The 18,126-nt window shown below is 51.4% G+C and overlaps 4 protein-coding genes across 5 annotated transcripts; 3 read left to right on the forward strand and 1 right to left on the reverse strand.

The window, feature by feature from the left end:
* Positions 1-347: 347 nt before the first annotated feature.
* On the forward strand, positions 348-2,121 carry LOC133151960 (uncharacterized). The gene is made up of 4 exons (XM_061275410.1): positions 348-416; positions 902-1,267; positions 1,416-1,625; positions 1,695-2,121. Exons 1-4 carry the CDS (start codon positions 386-388, stop codon positions 2,057-2,059), a joined length of 972 nt encoding a protein of 323 aa, XP_061131394.1. The 5' UTR covers positions 348-385; the 3' UTR covers positions 2,060-2,121.
* Positions 2,122-2,136: 15 nt separating this feature from the next.
* LOC133151962 (junctional adhesion molecule A-like) lies at positions 2,137-3,240 on the forward strand. The gene is made up of 4 exons (XM_061275412.1): positions 2,137-2,351; positions 2,441-2,792; positions 2,859-2,916; positions 2,978-3,240. Exons 1-4 carry the CDS (start codon positions 2,279-2,281, stop codon positions 3,053-3,055), a joined length of 561 nt encoding a protein of 186 aa, XP_061131396.1. The 5' UTR covers positions 2,137-2,278; the 3' UTR covers positions 3,056-3,240.
* A 5-nt stretch (positions 3,241-3,245) lies between these two features.
* Positions 3,246-6,468, reverse strand: si:ch211-133l11.10 (rho-related GTP-binding protein RhoU). Its single transcript, XM_061275411.1, has 5 exons — positions 6,120-6,468; positions 5,320-5,577; positions 4,725-4,783; positions 4,618-4,647; positions 3,246-4,243 (listed from the first exon to the last, which is right to left on the reverse strand). Exons 2-5 carry the CDS (start codon positions 5,573-5,575, stop codon positions 3,740-3,742), a joined length of 849 nt encoding a protein of 282 aa, XP_061131395.1. The 5' UTR covers positions 5,576-5,577; positions 6,120-6,468; the 3' UTR covers positions 3,246-3,739.
* Positions 6,469-10,784: 4,316 nt separating this feature from the next.
* Positions 10,785-17,097, forward strand: dla (deltaA). Of its 2 annotated transcripts, XM_061274206.1 has the most exons (11): positions 10,785-11,305; positions 11,397-11,711; positions 12,163-12,223; positions 12,308-12,565; positions 13,659-13,719; positions 13,796-13,926; positions 14,252-14,421; positions 14,487-14,703; positions 14,776-15,544; positions 15,816-15,924; positions 16,244-17,097. In XM_061274206.1, exons 1-11 carry the CDS (start codon positions 11,249-11,251, stop codon positions 16,247-16,249), a joined length of 2,154 nt encoding a protein of 717 aa, XP_061130190.1. In that variant the 5' UTR covers positions 10,785-11,248; the 3' UTR covers positions 16,250-17,097. The 2 variants fall into 2 exon arrangements, with proteins under 2 accessions (XP_061130190.1, XP_061130189.1); XM_061274205.1 differs by having other exon boundaries at positions 15,816-17,097.
* The last annotated feature ends 1,029 nt before the right edge of the window (positions 17,098-18,126 follow it).

Consider the following 18,126-nt stretch of genomic DNA (forward strand, 5'->3'; position numbering starts at 1 on the left):
GCGCTTACCTGTTCTGGAGGGCCGGCTGGAACAACCCATTCTGTGGATTCGACCGCTCTCTAGTGGTAACCGCCGAAATGCAGCACATGCATGAGGCCCCCCAGTCAAGCTTAGGTTAGGTTTCAAGCCTGGCTATGATTATGGTTTTCAGCCCAGGCTAAGATTTAGTAGGGCTTGAAAGTTTTAAAACACGATTCGAGTGGTTTAGCTTAAATGTTTGTTTTAAAAACAAAATATGGCCACTTGAAAAAAAAAAACCACTACTGATGCTTGAACGGTTGGTTGGTTGGTTTGAAGTGTGAAAACGAGGAAGAAGGTCTGCGCTTGCTCACCGATTGATATCTCCACTGATTCGCATCTACCACCCAGCTGGTGAGCAGCAAGGATGTTTTTCTTTTTGCTCTTCGGCGTACAAGGTAAGACTCGTCTGTATTTTGCACATTTTCAAAACCAAAATACGCTTATTCAGCAATTTATGGATCCTGGTGCCGGTCATTTTCCGTGGAATCAAATATTGAGGTGTTTCAAATATTTACGTTCGAGGACGAAGGTAATCCTGGTCCTTCTGGTCTTGCTTTAGGGGTTGTGAGAAGTACACATGAACTTCAGATGGGGGTTCGAAATTTTCATGGGTCGATTGCTTGGATTCAAACGATTCGCTTCTCCGTCGTGAGCCGATTGGGGGAATCGCACGGAACGGACCTCGACGGTTCCTCGGGACTCTCGGCGGCATAACTTTGACCTCGCTCCACTATCTTCTACTCACTTCCTGTTCTTTCGAACATCCGCCCACAGAGCCATCTGAGTTACGTTGCGTCATCTCTCTCTCGGTCGGAAACTCGACTCCTGAGAACATTTTTTGATCTTAACTCCAAAAGGCTTTGTTGTTTGTGAATTTCAGTGGTCCAAGCTTTGGAGGGACGAGCCTGGGGAGGGACTTACCCTTGGATTGAGATTTGCGCCCTGACTGGAGCAAAGGCCAACCTTCGCTGCGTCTTCACATATCCAGAAAAAATAGACGGCCAGGAAACCGTTGTCCAGAGGACGCAGTGGTTCATCAAAGAACACGACAACGAGCCTGAAGATCTGAACCTGGACCCCGACTACGCCGGGCGTCTGCACTACGACTGTCACCGCGACCGGTGCGGTTTGACAATCACCGAGCTGAGAGAGAGCGACTCGGGCACGTACAAGTTCACATTCATCACCAAACAATGGGATGGAGGAAGATACACCGTCATGCCCGGAGTCAAGCTCACCGTCACCGGTACGGATTCCCGTCTGAACCAGAGTCAGAATCAGATTTGCCAATGCGGCAAAGTGCTTTGAAAATAGCCGTTCGACCGAGTCAAATGAATCAAATGACTCAAACGAGTCGTAAAGCAGTTCCTCTTGTTTCTCCCTCATAAATGCAGATCTCAGTGTGCAGTGGTACGGAACTCATGTCAAATCTCTGAGCTGCGTCAGCGAGTGCAGTCTGGGGCCGTCCACTTCGTACGTCTGGTTCGAGAACGGAGAGGAGATCCCAGAAGAACACTCGCAAGTGTACACACCGACCCCTGACTCGAAAAACAGCTTCTCGTGTGCCGTAGAAGGACATCGTCAACTTGTGTCTCCTCCAGTGTGTGAGTCCCTGGTCTGGAACGTAGCGCTCAGCATGGCGCTAATGCTAACTTGCTCGTTCAACCTTTCAGGCGTGTCCCGCTCCTGTAACATGGTGCATTACGACACCAGAAGCGTCTGCGCCCTCAAAGGCGCCTCGGTGGACATTAATTGGACCTACAGCAGCTACGACCAGGTCAAGTCAGAGTTCTGGTTCCGTCCGGATCGCAAACACTTGTGGACGAACGCCTCTGTGCCTCAGGACCTCCAGTTGGAAGAGCAGTATCACGCTCGTTTCCAGTTTCTTCTCCAAGATGACGGACATTCCATTCTGAGGATCGAAAACGTGATGGAGAGTGACGCCGCCGAGTATCGTTTCAAATTCACCACGCGAGATTTCGAATGGACGAATAGCTTACCGGGAATCAATTTGAACGTCGCAGGTAAGTTCAAATGAGATTCAAGGTACGAAGGTCTCCAGCCCGAGCTCATCTCGCCCGCAGCTGTGCAGGTGCGCGTGAACGGCGGCGGCGTCCGAGTGGAAAACTCCAGCACGGTGGCGTTGTTGTCGTGTCACAGCAGCTGCAGACCTTCAGCCACTTTGTCCTTCTGCTTGGCGCTAAACGGCGATCTTGTGGCTCGCTGCTTTCCGGACCACACCACCAAACATCTGCAAATGGTCTTGATTCCTGGAGACTACGTCACCTGCCACGTAGAAGGACATCCACTCAGCATCTCACCTCGCCTGTGTGAGTTAGAATCCTGACTGGAGTCGACTCGAAATGGCCCGATTCAATCCGAGTCAAACGGGCCACGTTGTTGCCTTCTTCTCCCGCAGATGCTCTGAGCCCCCCCACGGTGTCGCTGAGTCATTCCGGTAACATTCTAGAAGGCGGTCGGCTAATTCTGAACTGCAGCAGCGTCAGCGTTTCGGCCGAACACCTCTGGCACAAAAAGACGGGACCCGCAAACCACCAAACGGTCGGAAAGGGACCGCAGCTGCTCTTCAGCTCCATCAAGGCTTCAGACTCTGGCCAATATTTCTGCACTGCGGAGAACGAGCTGGGGAAGGCGACGTCGCAAAGTGTGGAGATTGACGTCAGACCATCAGCGAGAGTGCTAAACATCATCAGGTTGAGCGTGATGTTTGTGCTCCTGCTCCTGCTGCTCCTACTGGCTCTCTGCATGAGGTACAAGAACAACGATTTGGTCCTCAAAATATGAGTCGTACTCACTTGCGATCTCGACGTGTCCAGGAAAAAGACGTCGTCCTCCTCCAGACTGCGACCAAACGAGGTCGGACAATTCAAAGAGGTGATGGATCAAACGGAAGTCCTGCAGACTGATCTTGATCTTTTCAACCGTGTCTCCTCAGAAGCGCCACCATGTGGACTACGAGAACATCCGCGCTTCAGCGAAGACGCGCAAACATCGAAAGGAGGACACGCTGTGAAGGACGTCTCGCCAAATAAAACTTCCCGCCAGTCGGTGTACTCGTTTCAGCGTCTTTATACACAAATACGTTTCTTTGAAATGGCGACAATCTGACTGGACATATTCATATTTTATATTTTTGAAACTGTATGGATTGACCGTCAACTGATGCTTTTACGAATAAACTTGTCGTGCCTGTCAAAAGTTCTAATCTAGATCAAAATACAAATCAATAGTCAATATGGAGGTCCAGTGCTAAAGTCAAAACGGATGATCACTTTAGGTACCAATGGTGCTCCATCTGGGCTTGTCTTGAAGTTCTTCAAAGATACCAACTGTCGCCTCCATCCTTCCTTAACGAGATTTGCGGTCACAAAGTGGAGCACGCCGACACACCAAGAGTGTCAGTGGCGTGTTGAGCCGCCATATGGCGGCGTAATCCCGCCCAGGTGGTCCCGTCGGCTCCAATTAGACGCCGAGAATCTCCAGTTCATCCCCCGCCGCCGCCGCCTTTTTTGTGTGTTTGCTTTCTGACCCATCATTTCGGGACGTAAGCTGCGTTTTGAGAATCTTTCCTTCATTTGTGTCCTGAAGGTCCATTCCGCAAAGTCTCAGAAAAAGAGGAAACGATTCAGCGACATGTACCTTGGGAATTTAGAAGCTCCATCTTGGTGATTGCGGTGAACTTTGTGTCTTGACCCGATTACATAGTCAGCTGGTCACAATTCTGTTCCCCCACCAGACATCGGATCTTCTTCCACCAAGCCTCCGAGAGCTTTTTGATTTTGTCAGGAGTGGTCCTCTTGAGGGTCACTCTCCGCGACCAGTCGCTAAGGTCGCCGTCATCTGGGATGTGTCGGATGCTCGCCAGGATGGCGCAATCAAAGGCTTCCTTCAGGTTCTTCTGGGTCAGCGCCGAGCACTCGGCGAAGCCGGCGGCGCCGAGCTGCCGGGCCAGCTGCCGGCCCTCTTCCGAGCCCACCGGACGCTCGTGGCTCCGGGCCAGCCCGATCAGCACTTGGACGTCTTCGCGCAGGTCCAGCTGGGTGCCCACCAGGACGAGGGGCGCGCCGGGACAGTGGCGGCGGATCTCGGGAACCCAACGTTGGCTCAGATTGCGGAAGGAAGCGGGTCGGACCACGCTGTAGCACAGCAGGAAGACGTCGGCGTTTCGGTAGCAGAGCGGCCGGAGACGCTCCAGCTCGTCCTGAGAGGAACCAAACTGGATCAGGATCATTACAATTTCAACCAAAATGGCCGACACCCTGGCGCAATTCAACTCTTGACACTTTTATGCGGGTACAAACTCAAAAGAAGAGCGTTTCCTGTTTCTCGATAAGACTGATTTTGCGATTGAGGGTTTCCTGTTTCGCGGTGCGTCATCAGAATTCACCCACATGCAATGGTTAGACAAAATGTTTCCGAATATCGGGTGACATGTTAGAAAGTAACACGGAGGCCCAATGAAAATGGGCAAAAGTGGCGAAAATGAAAATGGCCGACTTTTGAAAGCCTGCCAAATTTCATATCGTTCAGTGAAACAAATGAAAAAGTCAAGTTGGATGAAAAGTGATGACTTACATTGATGGATTCATCAGCAACTCCCCATTTCTACGGTGACGGCGTGGACAAAAGAATACACATTACAAAGTGAATTTGCCCACATGGGCAAGTCGGCGTGTGCGTACCTGTCCCGCCGTGTCGCACAGCTGCAGTCCGATCGGCATCCCGTCCACCACCACCACGGCTGAGGAGACAGCGGAAAGGTTAGCGCTGAAGCTAGGCTAGCATAGAATGGGGAATACAATTGGGAGGCATAACTCAATCAGAATAAAATATATAAAAATAAATTCAGAAAATAAAAGTAAAAACAATTGGGAGGCATAATTCCATAAAAATAAAATATATAAAAATAAAATAAATACAAATAATAATAATGAGGTAAATCAATATATTTTTTCATTAATAGGGGGTAAATCAGTATATCACGGACAATAATGGGAGATCAAAAATCAATGTGATTATTAACGGGGGTCTTAAACTCATATGTTTAACAAGGTCATAAATCTGATTAACCGCGGTGCTTAACATCTGATTAACGGGGTCATATGTTTGTCTAATTAATAATGGGGGTTATTAATCCATCTAGGGGGGTATCAATGATTTGTGTTCATCATGGGGCCTACAGCAATATAGTAGTTACAAATAAGGGAGGACATAAACCATTTACTTTTGGGATTTGTTTTTGTATCTATAAATCATCGGAATTGTAGCAGCTCGTACCTGTGAAGTTGTCGAAAGCGGTGGGCACGTATCTGGCGGGGTACCCGTTGGTGGTGTAGCTGATGACCAGGCTGCTTTTGCCCACCGCGCCGTCTCCCACCAGGACGCAGTTGACGCGGCGCTCCGGCGCGGGGCCCGAACGCCGCCGCTTCGCGCCCAAGTGCAGCGGGAAGTGGCGGCGGCCCGGCGGGGTCGGCGGGGGCGCCGGCAGCGACACGCGGCGAGGCTTGGGGCCGCTCTCGTCGGCGGGAAGCATGGCTGATGAATAAGAAGGAAAAGCGCAAAGACAAAGAAGAGCGTTGAGTGTCAGAGTGCGAGCATCAACCCCGCTAAAGAGTGTGTGCCACTGTGTGTGTGCTTTCTCCTGATTGGCACTCGCTAAGGAGCTTATGCAGAGTGGACACGCACGCACGCGCTTAGCAAAGCATTGCAAGTCAACCACAAACACGCTTCCACCATAGCCGTCGCGTTCAAAACCTTCCAAATAATGAGGTCATTCCATTGACCTTTGAACCTTTTCACCTCGCACTAGAGGGAGCCAACGCACTACTGATGGTAGCAAACTTGGATTTGTACAACTAGTTACACAACGATAGAAATACAGCAATACACAAAACTGACGTCATCTATACAACTGACATTTAGATCACTGATATTGATTGCTCTGAAACTGATCGCCAGGTTGTTATAGCGAGGATGTGGCGCCCTCTTGCGGCCCGACTTGTCAATTGAATATTTGAACTGATGGGAGAAGAACACACGCAGCCGTACAAACGCGCACACACTTGAAAAAGACTCACAACGTTGCCATTGGAGCCGTGTCCAGCCTTCCTCCCCTCATCTCATCAGAATCTGCGAAGAGCAGGCAAATACATTAAGTCAATTTAGAGATTACACACACGCACGCACGCGCCCGCCCGCACACACACTCCTTTCCTCCACTCCTCTTTATGATGGGATCAGCTGAGAGACGCTTCCCCGTCCGTCTCTCCCTGGGGGGACGTGATGGCGGTGGGCCTCCATAGTTATGGCCCCGCGGCCATCTGTCAGCGTGCGCATTGACGCGGGCTCCAGAAGGCCGCAACATGTGCGCATTTAAATGGAGAGCGCAACTTTCCCAGGACACGCGGGCCTGACCCCGCCAGCCGCCATACCCCCGCACCAGCCAGCCAGCCAGCCAGCCAGCCGCCCGGCCCCCCCAAGACCGGGAACGCCACCCCCTTATCAGACCCCGCCCACCTGCTCCTCCCTGCAGGCACCATGATGGATTTCCAGTTTTCCATTTCCAAAAAACTTACAAAAAAGTGAAAACAGAATTCAAAGAAGGCAGAACCATTCTAGTTGATTGGCGGAATAATATTTTTTTTTTAAAGTTGCTCGAGCGGGAGCGGGTGAAAAAGCCATGTGGGGGTCAGCTGATTGGTAAAACCGATTGTGTGTGGGGGGGGGGAGGGTTCCGAGGGGGTCTAACAGGAGTGGTCTTGTGTCTTGGCAGGACAATGGCAGCAGCAGGCTCTGTGGGGCGAGGGGGGGGGGGGGTGGGGGGGTCACACACTTTTGCTTTGTAGCTCGGTCAACAGGCGTGTGCCACGGGTGTCGCCACCCTTAATGCCCCCTCCTGTCCGGGCCACCATGAGAACCCCGCCCCGCCTTCCGAAGGGGGCGTGCTGCTTCTTATCTAAGATTGACAAGCCATCATTACAATCTTCATTAGACTGCAGCACATTGAAGCATGCGAGGGAAAAACACACAGAGGGGAGGGGGGGGGGGGATCTGAGATGGGGGAATAAAGAAAATGCTAATGTGGTTTGGTAAACAGGGCTGATGAATTAGGCTGGCTTGATGCCGGTGCAACGTTGCCACTCGGAACAAATTAGGGAGGAAGCTCATTGGCTTACCTGATCCGTGACACGTCACGCCGCCGACTCCGTGCTGAGCGATATGGGACAATAACAACACCGTGCAGCTGCCAACGTGGATGTAACATTTTCGACTGGCAAACTTTCAAAGGTTCTTGTAGGCCAAATGTTATTTGGAGCCTTGTGGTGGTGGTGGTGGGGGGGGGGGTCACATGACGCTGCAGCAGTGGCAGCTGGCAGCCCAGCTTGCAGGGGCCATCTCGCCACAATGGAGAGCCTTCCCTCGGGAGCCGGTGATTTAGGACATGATTCTCTGGATCTGGACGGAGCGGCTCCCGGAGAGACCGGGCCGGCCGGCCGGCACCTCCCTCTTGAAGCCACCCTTCACGCCCGCCCCCCCCTTCTCATCGTGCATAAGCTCTCTCCGGGGACAAGGAGCATTCCTGAGGTGTAGCACGCTATAGGGCGAAGGCGGGGGCCGGACACAATGGGGGCGGGGGCAAGAGGGGAGGGGTTGGGTAGGGGGGGGGGACAACAGGTGCGTGTGGATCCTCTGTCCCGCAGTGGCAGCTGAGAGATAGGAACCGGGGGCGATTATGGCGCCATTAAGCACCGCTGCCCCAGCAATGGGCTGTTGCGTGTCTTTTTCTGGAACAAAAAGATGTGTAACCTGGTCTTCCGACAGACGCCCCCCCCCCTTCCCCTGCCTTTCATCCACCAGGCCCAGGGAGCACCTGCCGCCCCCGATCGGCCCGGGGGGTTCCGACCGGGTTCCCGGCAGCCACTCGTACCCGGTGGCGGCCCTGCAACACGGAATCAACGAGCCAATCAGAGGGCGGAAATATGCCGATGTCACGGCGTGGCGTTTTGAGTCGAACACCTCAGAGCACATTTCAAATGAGCAGTGGCGCAGCAGATTGTTTGGGACAGCGACTCAACAGAACGCCTGTCTTGTCCTGGGGGGATAGGCCGTATTTGGTTACTGCCCCCCCCACCCCCACCGCACCCCCATTGTGGGCCCGCTGGGCTCCCATGGAGGCTTGAAAGGCTGTTTGGGAGGTGCGGTGGGAGGGGGGGGGGGGCAGGTGTGTGCATCTGTTCCAGTCTAGGCAGATGCTCGTGGTTAGGATAGAGACGGTGATTCAACACAGACAAGGGGGAGGCGGGACTTTTCAGAACTTCCTCAAGTCACACCGTCGTCGTTGAAAATAGCCAAACCAAATCTATTTTCTGTAACTCATCTTGATGAAAGAAGTATCCCATATAGCATCCATTTCGTGATTAGATTTTTTTTTTTTTTAATCGTGTTTTTAAATCAAGTGAAGCTCTTTGAGACTTTTTTGTAATAAAGACTTAGATCAATATGAATGAAATCCATTTTATCTTTGTTACTTCTCTCTGATCAAAAAGCAGAGCTCACTGTGCTTTTAGTGGGATCGCCATTACAGTGCCGCAATGACGTCATCATAAGGTTTTGCTTTTTTTTTTGGAGAATTCATTCATTTTTGGGTGTGTGTATTGAACATGCGTGCTTTTCAAAACATTGGCACGCGACTGCCCACGTAAGGACCACGCCTACACCCCCCCCCCCCCACCCACCCACACACACACGCGCGCAAAGGCGTCCCTGGGCCCCCACGCAATGACAACAGTTCTACGTTTTACTGGGGCACCAATTTAAACTCAGCACGTCTCGAGGAACCTCCTTCATGAATATGCAAACGAGGAGTCCCGAATGTCAAGAACCCCAAATAAGTGGAGCACCCTGCCTGCTAGTACGCATGCGCGTCATTACAAAGCGCGCCTTCCATTGTCAAACACCATCACACGCGTATTGAACGCACGCGCACATGCACGCGCGCGCACACACACACAAACATGCACGATCACCCCTTCCCCTCCTCGTCTCTCATCATATGATCGATATCGTGTGATGGGCGCCGTGTTTACGTTCCCACGAGTGACCATGTGGTGTCTCCTTTTCGGAGACCCCCCTTCCCGCCCCACGCTCCCTCACCATATGGCCCCTGAGGGCCCATACCGTTACAGCTCCTTAACATGCTTGCAGTCGCGGGAGCCCGCCCGCCCGCCGGACATTGGGACATAGAGGCGAGATTGAGGCACCCACTGGGGGGGGGGGTCATAATTGGAGATGGAGGAAGCGCGCGGGTGGTGGTGGGCTTCGGTGCTGTGGGCTCGTGGCAGATGGCGTGCAAGGCTCTGTCCGCGTCTGAAGGCGTGTCGTGGTCCATCGCTGAACACCTCCTAATGCCCCACGCAGCGCCCCCCCCCCCCCTCCACACACACACACACACGCTGGATTCTCAATCGATGCCGATGAAAACGCATCAATGGTTGCTCGCGCACACACATAAACACGCTCGCGTGCACGAACACAACTTGTTACCACACTAACACTGAACGCACTCGCACTTTCACACATCCTATGACATCACCCAAAACAAATAAACAAGCGGAGCTGGGCTCTGACGTCACGTGACGCCAAGAACCTACAGGGCAGAGACACCCTCGTGCACGCGCCAGATGTGTGCATGCGCGTGGAGTCTGTGGGGAGGGGGGGCACGTGTTGCAGGGGGGGGGGGGGGGGTCGCGCCTGCCTGCCTGTGCCGGGCGCGCGCATGCTGTTGTGAGAAGAGCAGGTGCGAGCTGAATTAGCATACAGCTGAGGGGGAGGTTGGGGGGGGGGCTCCTCCTTGGCTTGCGCGCACACAATGGCACAAGTTCCCCCTCATGTTGGCCACGCGAGCCACGTACACACAATGTACACAACGCACAATGTAAAGCTACACACGCGCGCATCGTGTTGCTTGCAAGCGCAAGTTCGTTGAGCGCACAACTTTGCCGAGGAATGTTTTGGAGCAAATAGGAAGGAGATGAGGAGGAGGAGGAAGAGGAAGAAGAGGGATGAAAAAAAAAACAATCAGGCAAGCTTACAAGTTGTGTGCCAAGATTGCGAGTGGGTGTGTCCCTGTTGAGGCAATAAACGAACTCTTTTGGGAAGTTTGAAGGCAACAAAAGGAAACCAAGTCACATGTCAACCGCTTGGGAAGTTCTCACCAAGTCCAGTAAAGAAAAAAAAAACTCTCCTACTTGATCTGTACAAACATGTCAACATCGCAAACTCCTCAATCGTGGGGGAAAATAAAGTTATTAGTAATAACATCTTAGAAGAAAGATGAGAAGTTAGAAGAGAACAAAAGAAAAGAAAAAAAGGTGGTGGGACAACTTGGAAGTTTGGAAGACATCAACACAAACTCCAAAGACTTTTTCAAAGAAGTTCTCATCACCACCCCAAACTCGTCCAAAGATTAAAAATGATATATAAATCATTTTCATCATCAGATTAAAAAATATATATGAGCCGTGTTGCAACTGCAGGGGGATGAGAAGAAGTTTGAAGGAAGCGAAAGGAAACAAAAGCGTCACATGTCCACCATTCGGAAGTCACTAAACGTCAAATAAAACCAGAGAAAAGTCTCAGATTTCCTGTCGTCCGCCCGACGTGCTGCAGGACGACCAAGCTCCTCCTGCATGGCGTGGTGCATGCATGGGGAGCGCGCACGAGCGAGGCCCAGATTGGGGGGGAGGAAGACAAGAAGGAGCATGAGGAGGAGGAGGAGCAGGGCTCATTTGCATGTTATTAGCATAGCATGTATATAACCGGCTGCAGGCGGCCTGCGCCGGACAGCCGTGAAGAAAAGAAGACCAAGGAGAAGGAGACGAGGACAGACAAGAAAGGAAAACATGTTGGACTCTTCCTCAATTAGGAAAGGAGAAGGCCACCTTTGTTTGGGATTATAACGCCGCTGGAACGCTTTTTTTTTTTTTTAACAAAAGATCATTTGATTATTTTTAAATTACAATTTTCAATCTTTCATCTCGGAAGAAACTTTTGGGATTAACAGTCTCGCTGTGCTTTTTTTTTTTCTCCCCTCAACTCCTCTGGGACGCGCATGCGCGGTGGCGCTTTATGAGCCGCTCCATGCATCTTCCTAGCGGGCCCGTTTAAACTTTTTCTTTATTTATTTGTATTTATTTATTTATTTATCATGTATTTATTAAAGATGCTGCTGGGCGTCGCGGTGCTGGCCACGTTGCTATGTCAGGTAAGTGGCGTTTGGATTTCCTTCAACGTGAACTTGAGAGTTGGCCAATAAGCGGCTAAATTCAATTTCACTTGCGCGCGCGCGCACGCAGGGCTTCTGCTCGGGGGTGTTCGAGCTGCGCCTGCAGGAGTTCCTCAACAAGAAGGGCGCGCAGGGCAACAGGAACTGCTGCGGTGGCGGCGGGGGGTCCCCCTCGTCGTCGTCGTCCGCGCAGCAGTGCGCCTGCCAGACTTTCTTTCGGGTGTGCCTGAAGCATTACCAGCCCAACGCGTCGCCCGAGCCGCCATGCAATTACGGAGGCGCCGTCACGCCCGTGCTGGGCGCCAACTCGTTCCAGATCCCCGACGCCATCCCCGAGAGCTCCTTCAGCAACCCCATCAGGATCAACTTTGGCTTCACTTGGCCGGTAAGCGCGAGGCGGGAAGGGAGGGGGGAAGGAAGGGAGGGAGGGGTGCCACCTGTCTTGGAAAGTCAATTATCTCCATCGTCTGGTGTTGATTTAAAAAAATCGGAAATCACAATTTTCCCTACAAAACAACTTTCTCTCCTGTTGATGCCTTCAGGAAAATCAGAAATTCCACTTTCCTCTTCAAAAAACATACTCCAAATTCTCGCCTTCCTAACCAATCCTAAATTGCTGCTCAATTGGCTTTTCCCATCCATCTGGTGATCTGTTGCCTTGGGAAACCATTTGAGATGGTCCGTCTTATCCATCCATCCATGGGTGGATGGATCCGGAGGGAGGATGGAAATGATGTCGGGGAGGGGAGGGGCGTGTTTGCGTATGGGCCCTCCGGGGCTTGACTTATGACACCGCTGGGGCTTCGGCAGCTTCACCAAGCCGCTTGTCTCCTCAGGGGACCTTCTCGCTCATCATCGAGGCATTGCACACCGACTCCAAAGACGACCTGTCCACAGGTAAGACCGCCCCCACCGTAACAGAGTCATTCTTTCACACACCACTAGAGGGAGCAAACACGCCTGTTCCGTCGCCTCCCGCAGAGAACCCGGATCGGGTGATCAGCACCATGAGCACCCAGCGCCATTTGACGGTGGGCGAGGATTGGTCGCAGGACCTGCACACGGCGGGCCGCACCGAGCTCAAGTACGCGTACCGCTTCGTGTGCGACGAGCACTACTACGGCGACGGATGCTCCGTCTTCTGCCGGCCTCGCGACGACGCCTTCGGACATTTTACATGCGGGGAGCGCGGCGAGATCCTGTGCGATGCCGGCTGGAAGGGACAATACTGCACCGAGCGTGAGTACGCACACACACACTGTGCCTGGACAATTAAAATGGGAACAACCTGAAAATACAAATGATTGACATTTGCAGAAAATGTATTTGTGACCTCCACAAAGCAAATGACACAATTAGCGTGCTAGCTGCTAAGTCGGCGTATTTATTCCAGAATTTGACACACGGACATGCAAATGTGGAGCGTTCCGGGAGTTAAATAATATCCGTCTGGAAAGTTAGCGTTGGTAGCAGGATGTGCCGTTAGTGTCGAGAACTTTTATGGGAGTAAACAAGCCCTTCGCCCGCCTGCCCGCCAAGCAGCACCCCCCCCCCCCCCCCCAACCCCATGTGACACACGCGCACTTGATTTATTCCAAGGAAAGTTTTGGGGTGAATAATGTCACGCGTGCCATAAATTGACACGCAGGCCTCGTGATTGGCTGCCGCTGGTGGTTTGGGGTTGGGGCTTTAGAAACGGGGGGGCGGGCGTCATTGTTTGAAGTGGGCAGCTGCCGGCAGCTCTCAGACAATGGGGCAGCTGTCGCACGCTGGCAACACACTCGCCAGCTGTCCACACACTCGCCAGCTGTCCACTCTTATCTATCGGGGACCACCAGTGTGTGTGTGTGTGTGTGTGTGTGTGTGTGTAGGGTGAATAAAAGAGTTTTAAACTGCAGCTCAGAGGGAAAAAAAAAAAAAAAAGACAGTGGCTGGAGGTGGGGGGGGGGTCAAGGAGAGAGGTGGGGGGGCTGTGTGAGAGCACGTGCTCACACAAACACACACATTATCAACACACACACAGAAACAAGGAAGGCACAAGAGAAAAACAAACAGTAATTTTCGGACTATAAGTCGCGGTTTTCTTCATAGTTTGGGTGGGGGGGCGACTTATACTCAGGAGCGACTTATATACATATATATATATTTTTTTTAACTTTTTGGGGCATTTTATGGCTGGTGCGACTTGTACTCCGGTGCGACTTATAGTCCGAAAATTACGGTACTCGCCCTAATGAAAAACACAAGATTACACGCACGCAAGCAAACACAAAAACAAAGTTGGAAAAAAAGTTAGCTTAACGCTAATAATGCCTGTTTGTGTTTTTTTTAGCAATCTGCCTGCCCGGCTGCGCCGACGAGCACGGCTTCTGCGAGAAACCCGGCGAGTGCAAGTAAGGTTCCGCCGCAGTGTGGCCGGGCTCAAAGTTTTCCCGAGTACGCTCTTACCGTCCTCCCCTCGTTCCACAGGTGCCGGGTGGGCTTCAAGGGCCGCTACTGCGACGAGTGCATCCGATACCCGGGCTGCCTCCACGGGACCTGCCAGCAGCCCTGGCAGTGCAACTGTCAGGAGGGCTGGGGGGGCCTCTTCTGCAACCAAGGTGGGCACCATCATTAAGAACCAAATCGGTGGCGCAGTCATATACCGTAAATTGAGCTCGGCTGCCCCCGCAGTTTTCTGGCGGTACTGCAACCCTCCGAGAGTTCCACTAATCTGAAAAGCCTGTTTAAAAGAAAGTCATCAAAGGAACTTCTTGTGCTCTTGAAACAAAAAACCCCATGCTAAGTCGCTAATGCTACAGCTGTGGTTTTGGAGGGGGGAGGGGGGGAGCCAATTGTCGGGGGCACGAATAATTGCTAACCGCAGTCCAGCGGGAGCAAAACATTCCGCGGGGGCTAATCCACATGTGTGCATCTTGTGTCCAGACCTGAACTACTGCACGCACCACAAGCCGTGCATGAATGGGGCCACTTGTAGCAACACGGGCCAGGGCAGCTACACCTGTTCCTGCAGACCCGGTTTCAGCGGCGCCAGCTGCGAGATCCAAGTCAACGAATGCGCCGGGAACCCTTGCCGCAACGGGGGGAGCTGCACCGTGAGTCACGTTGGGGCACAAACTTTTTTGTGTGTGATTTTGACACGCCATCTTCTTGCCGTCAGGACTTGGAGAACACCTACAGCTGCCAATGTCCTCACGGTTTCTACGGCAACAACTGCGAGCTGAGCGCCATGACGTGCGCCGACGCCCCGTGCTCCAACGGCGGCCGCTGTAGCGACAACCCCGACGGAGGCTACTTCTGCCAGTGTCCCACCGGCTACGCCGGCTTCACCTGCGAGAAGAAGATAGACCACTGCACCTCCGCTCCCTGCTCCAACGGTGAGGACGATCAATACATTCACAAGCGGATCGTTTCAGAACTAGTCCTGACCGGGTCGTTTGCGTTCCCAGGCGCTCGTTGCGTGGATCTGGTCAACTCGTACCTGTGCCAGTGCCCGGACGGCTTCACGGGCATGAACTGCGACCACAGCGGTGACGAGTGCTCCTCGTACCCGTGTCAGAACGGCGCCACCTGCCGGGACGGCGGCCACGGCTACGTTTGCACCTGCCCGCCGGGCTACACGGGGCGGAACTGCAGCTCGCCCATCAGCCGCTGCGAGCATAACCCGTGCCACAACGGCGCCACCTGCCACGAGAGGAACAACCGCTACGTCTGCGCCTGCGTCCCGGGTTACGGCGGCCGCAACTGCCAGTTCCTGCTCCCCGAGCACGCCGCCATCCGAGGTTCCGAGGTCCCCTGGATGGCCGTCGGCTCCGGCGTGGCTCTGGTGCTCCTGCTTCTGGCGGGCTGCGCCGTGCTGGTCGGATTCTTCCGCTCCAAAGTCCAACGCGACGGCTCGGGGGAAACGGGCGGCGAGGGCGAAACCATTAACAACCTGACCAATAACTGCCAACGTGGCGGCGAGCGGGACGGCCCGGTCGTGCTGACGCCGGGGGTGAAAAACATCAACAAAAAGATGGACTTGTGCGGCGGGGGGGAGCCTGAGGAGGGGGCGTCGCCCGGACGGCGGAGCTACAAGAGCAGACCGCCGCCCGCAGACTACAACCTGGTACGCGAGGTCAACTACGAGCAGGCGGCCAAAGACGCGGCCTGTGAGGACAAGTGCCAATCCCTGGACTCCTTTGAGTTTGAGGAGAAACACAGCAAACGCTTAAAATGGTAGGAAGATCGCCAACAGAGTCGAGTTGGACATGTCAATTGTCATCATAATTGAAGTCCAACTTAAATGGGACAGACTGACCCGAATTGTCACCTTAAAACATAATTAGAATACCTACGTTATTATGTCATGACATCATTTCCAGAAGAATACGGGATATATTGCCTTGGAATATTCATTCACTTTTCAGATGGAATTCCATACTTGTGCAAGAAGCTAGCAGAGTTAAGCTAAAGCTAATTTTTTTTCCCCCTTTCTCTTTCCCCACAGCGATACGTCGGAATTAAATAGTCCAGAAATGTCTGCATGTGCGGACAACAAGTACAAATCTGTGTTTGTCATGTCGGAGGAGAAGGACGAATGTATAATTGCAACTGAGGTGAGTTGATGTTGATGTTCCTTTTGGCTCCGTGCAACACAGATCGTAAAGTTTGCTTTTGTTGGATTTACGGTGGAGGGCTCAATTTCACCGACAGGTGGGCGCTCACAAGTGCTTTGGCAGACAGAACATTTTGAGTTAGCTCTGACTAGCGCTCTGTCGTATGGTGTTCCACAGGGATCGATTTGAGAGCCTGTGTTGTTTTGAAAATATTTTTCATTTCAAACGTTTCTTTGCTCCATATGTGAGCTTTTAACTTTGGTTCCAGATGTTTCCGCTTTTCATTTGTTGTGACAACCGGATCTTCTACCTGTTGCAGGTGTAAAGGGGCCGGCGACGGGCTCGCTCATTTTGCTGTATGGGAGAGTTTTTATGCTCCTTGATGAGATGCTGCTCTACGCTCGCTGCTGCTGAGACCTTTGACTGATATTCAGACTGAGCTGGTTCTCGACTGGAAATAGGAACCGGCGGGGTCGTTCGTGTAAGGGGAACAAAAAAAAATGTCAAGTTCACGGTTAAACGTAAACGGACGCTTAGCTTTCTGTTCTGCCTCTTTGTCGGGCATCGGGGAGTACAAATGAAGAATAAATATGAAATGGACTGTAACGAATAGTTTCAAAAAAAAAAAAAAGGCGCCAGGATAGGATTTTTGTTGTTTTTTTGTTTTTTGCAATGTTTGCACCCAGGCCTTTTTCTCAGACCCAGGAACCGCATCAAACGGCGGATGTTTGGCCATAATGGCCTCTTCGTAAAAAAAGAAAAGAAAAAAAGGGTGGTTGCTAAATGACCTTTTATGAATTTTTTGGCCCTCTAATACGCCAGTGACAAAAGCATTGTCCTCTTCTTCCTAGTCGAAACCGATTGTCCTCTTTTTGTAAAATAGAAAGAATAAAAAAAAAAAAATTATGATTTTATTCTGATTTAATTTAAGTTAATTTAAGCATTCTGTGTTATTCTTATTTTGTATTGTATATTTGTGCTTGTTTGTCAGGATTATTTAAGTTGCTTTCTTTTGACGGATGATGATATTTGCAAAGGCACTTCAGGTCAATGGGAATGAAAAAAAAAAAAGTTATTTAAGAGGAATTGTGCTGTACATTTTATTCTTCTGCTGTTTGTCAATGAAGGAATTAGCCAAGACTATTTTTGCAAATAATAAAAAGAGACTCAACGTGGTGTGGTGTGGCCTCAATCTGTTGTCGACCCCGCGGCGGCCATTTCAATGGATGCACTGTTGGCTGCCACCCCGACTTGAAAGTGTCTCCTTGGAGACAGAAAAGTGTGAGCGTGTGTGTGTGTGTCTGGGGGGGGGTCTATTCATTCAAGACAATGTCGCTCCCGCTGCTACATTTAACACCAACAATGGTCCAGCTTCTCAAATGGGAAGAAACTTCAGCGAGAGAACTAAAAAGAAAGTAAAAGTTTGGGGTTTTTTTTGGCCTTCAAGATTGAGTCAAGAGTTATGGGACACAGTTGGCAGAAACTGGAAAAACTTTTTGGGAAAGATACATTTTTCTTACCTTCCAGCTTACTTGTGAGCGGTGCTTCACATCTGTTAGCAGAATTGGGTCCTTGGCGCTTCACGAATGCTAGTCGACTGAAATGGAGAAAATTGCAAATTATTTTTCACGTACAAAACATGTCATGATGTATGAAATACATGGAGACAATTTTCAGGCAGTTGAAGGTCTGCAAAATGCTCAGAGGAAGCCCAAATGTCTGCAAATCATTTCTCATAAACACACACACAATGGACGCTCACACAATGGCGCCACTCACAAAAGGCCCCCGGCTTGAACCTCAGCACGCCGGGAGTAAAAAAAAAAACGTGACAGATGTTGGCCGCCAGCAGATGGACTAAGACAAAAACAAAAGTTCAAACATGGTGTGGCACTTTTTTTCTTGACAAATGTTCAAATTGGGAATAAATTAACTTGTTAGAAATGGTCATACTGTTCACATTGACAGCAAGGCAAAAAAAATAATAATAATTGGTTGATGGAAGAGAAGCATTTACTGCCATCGACTGAAATCCACATTAATGTTGCTTTCCAACAGCTTTCCTTTAAAATTCTGGTTTGTCAAACGCTGTACTGACTACCAGACACCAGAAGAGGGCGCCGTTGAGAGGCTTTACATTTCAGAACTGGACAGCTTCGGGGAGAAGGTCAAGATTAGAGGCTGAAATATGAATTGACAATT

Source organism: Syngnathus typhle, linkage group LG3 (assembly GCF_033458585.1).
Source record: "Syngnathus typhle isolate RoL2023-S1 ecotype Sweden linkage group LG3, RoL_Styp_1.0, whole genome shotgun sequence".
Taxonomy (NCBI): Eukaryota; Metazoa; Chordata; class Actinopteri; order Syngnathiformes; family Syngnathidae; genus Syngnathus; species Syngnathus typhle.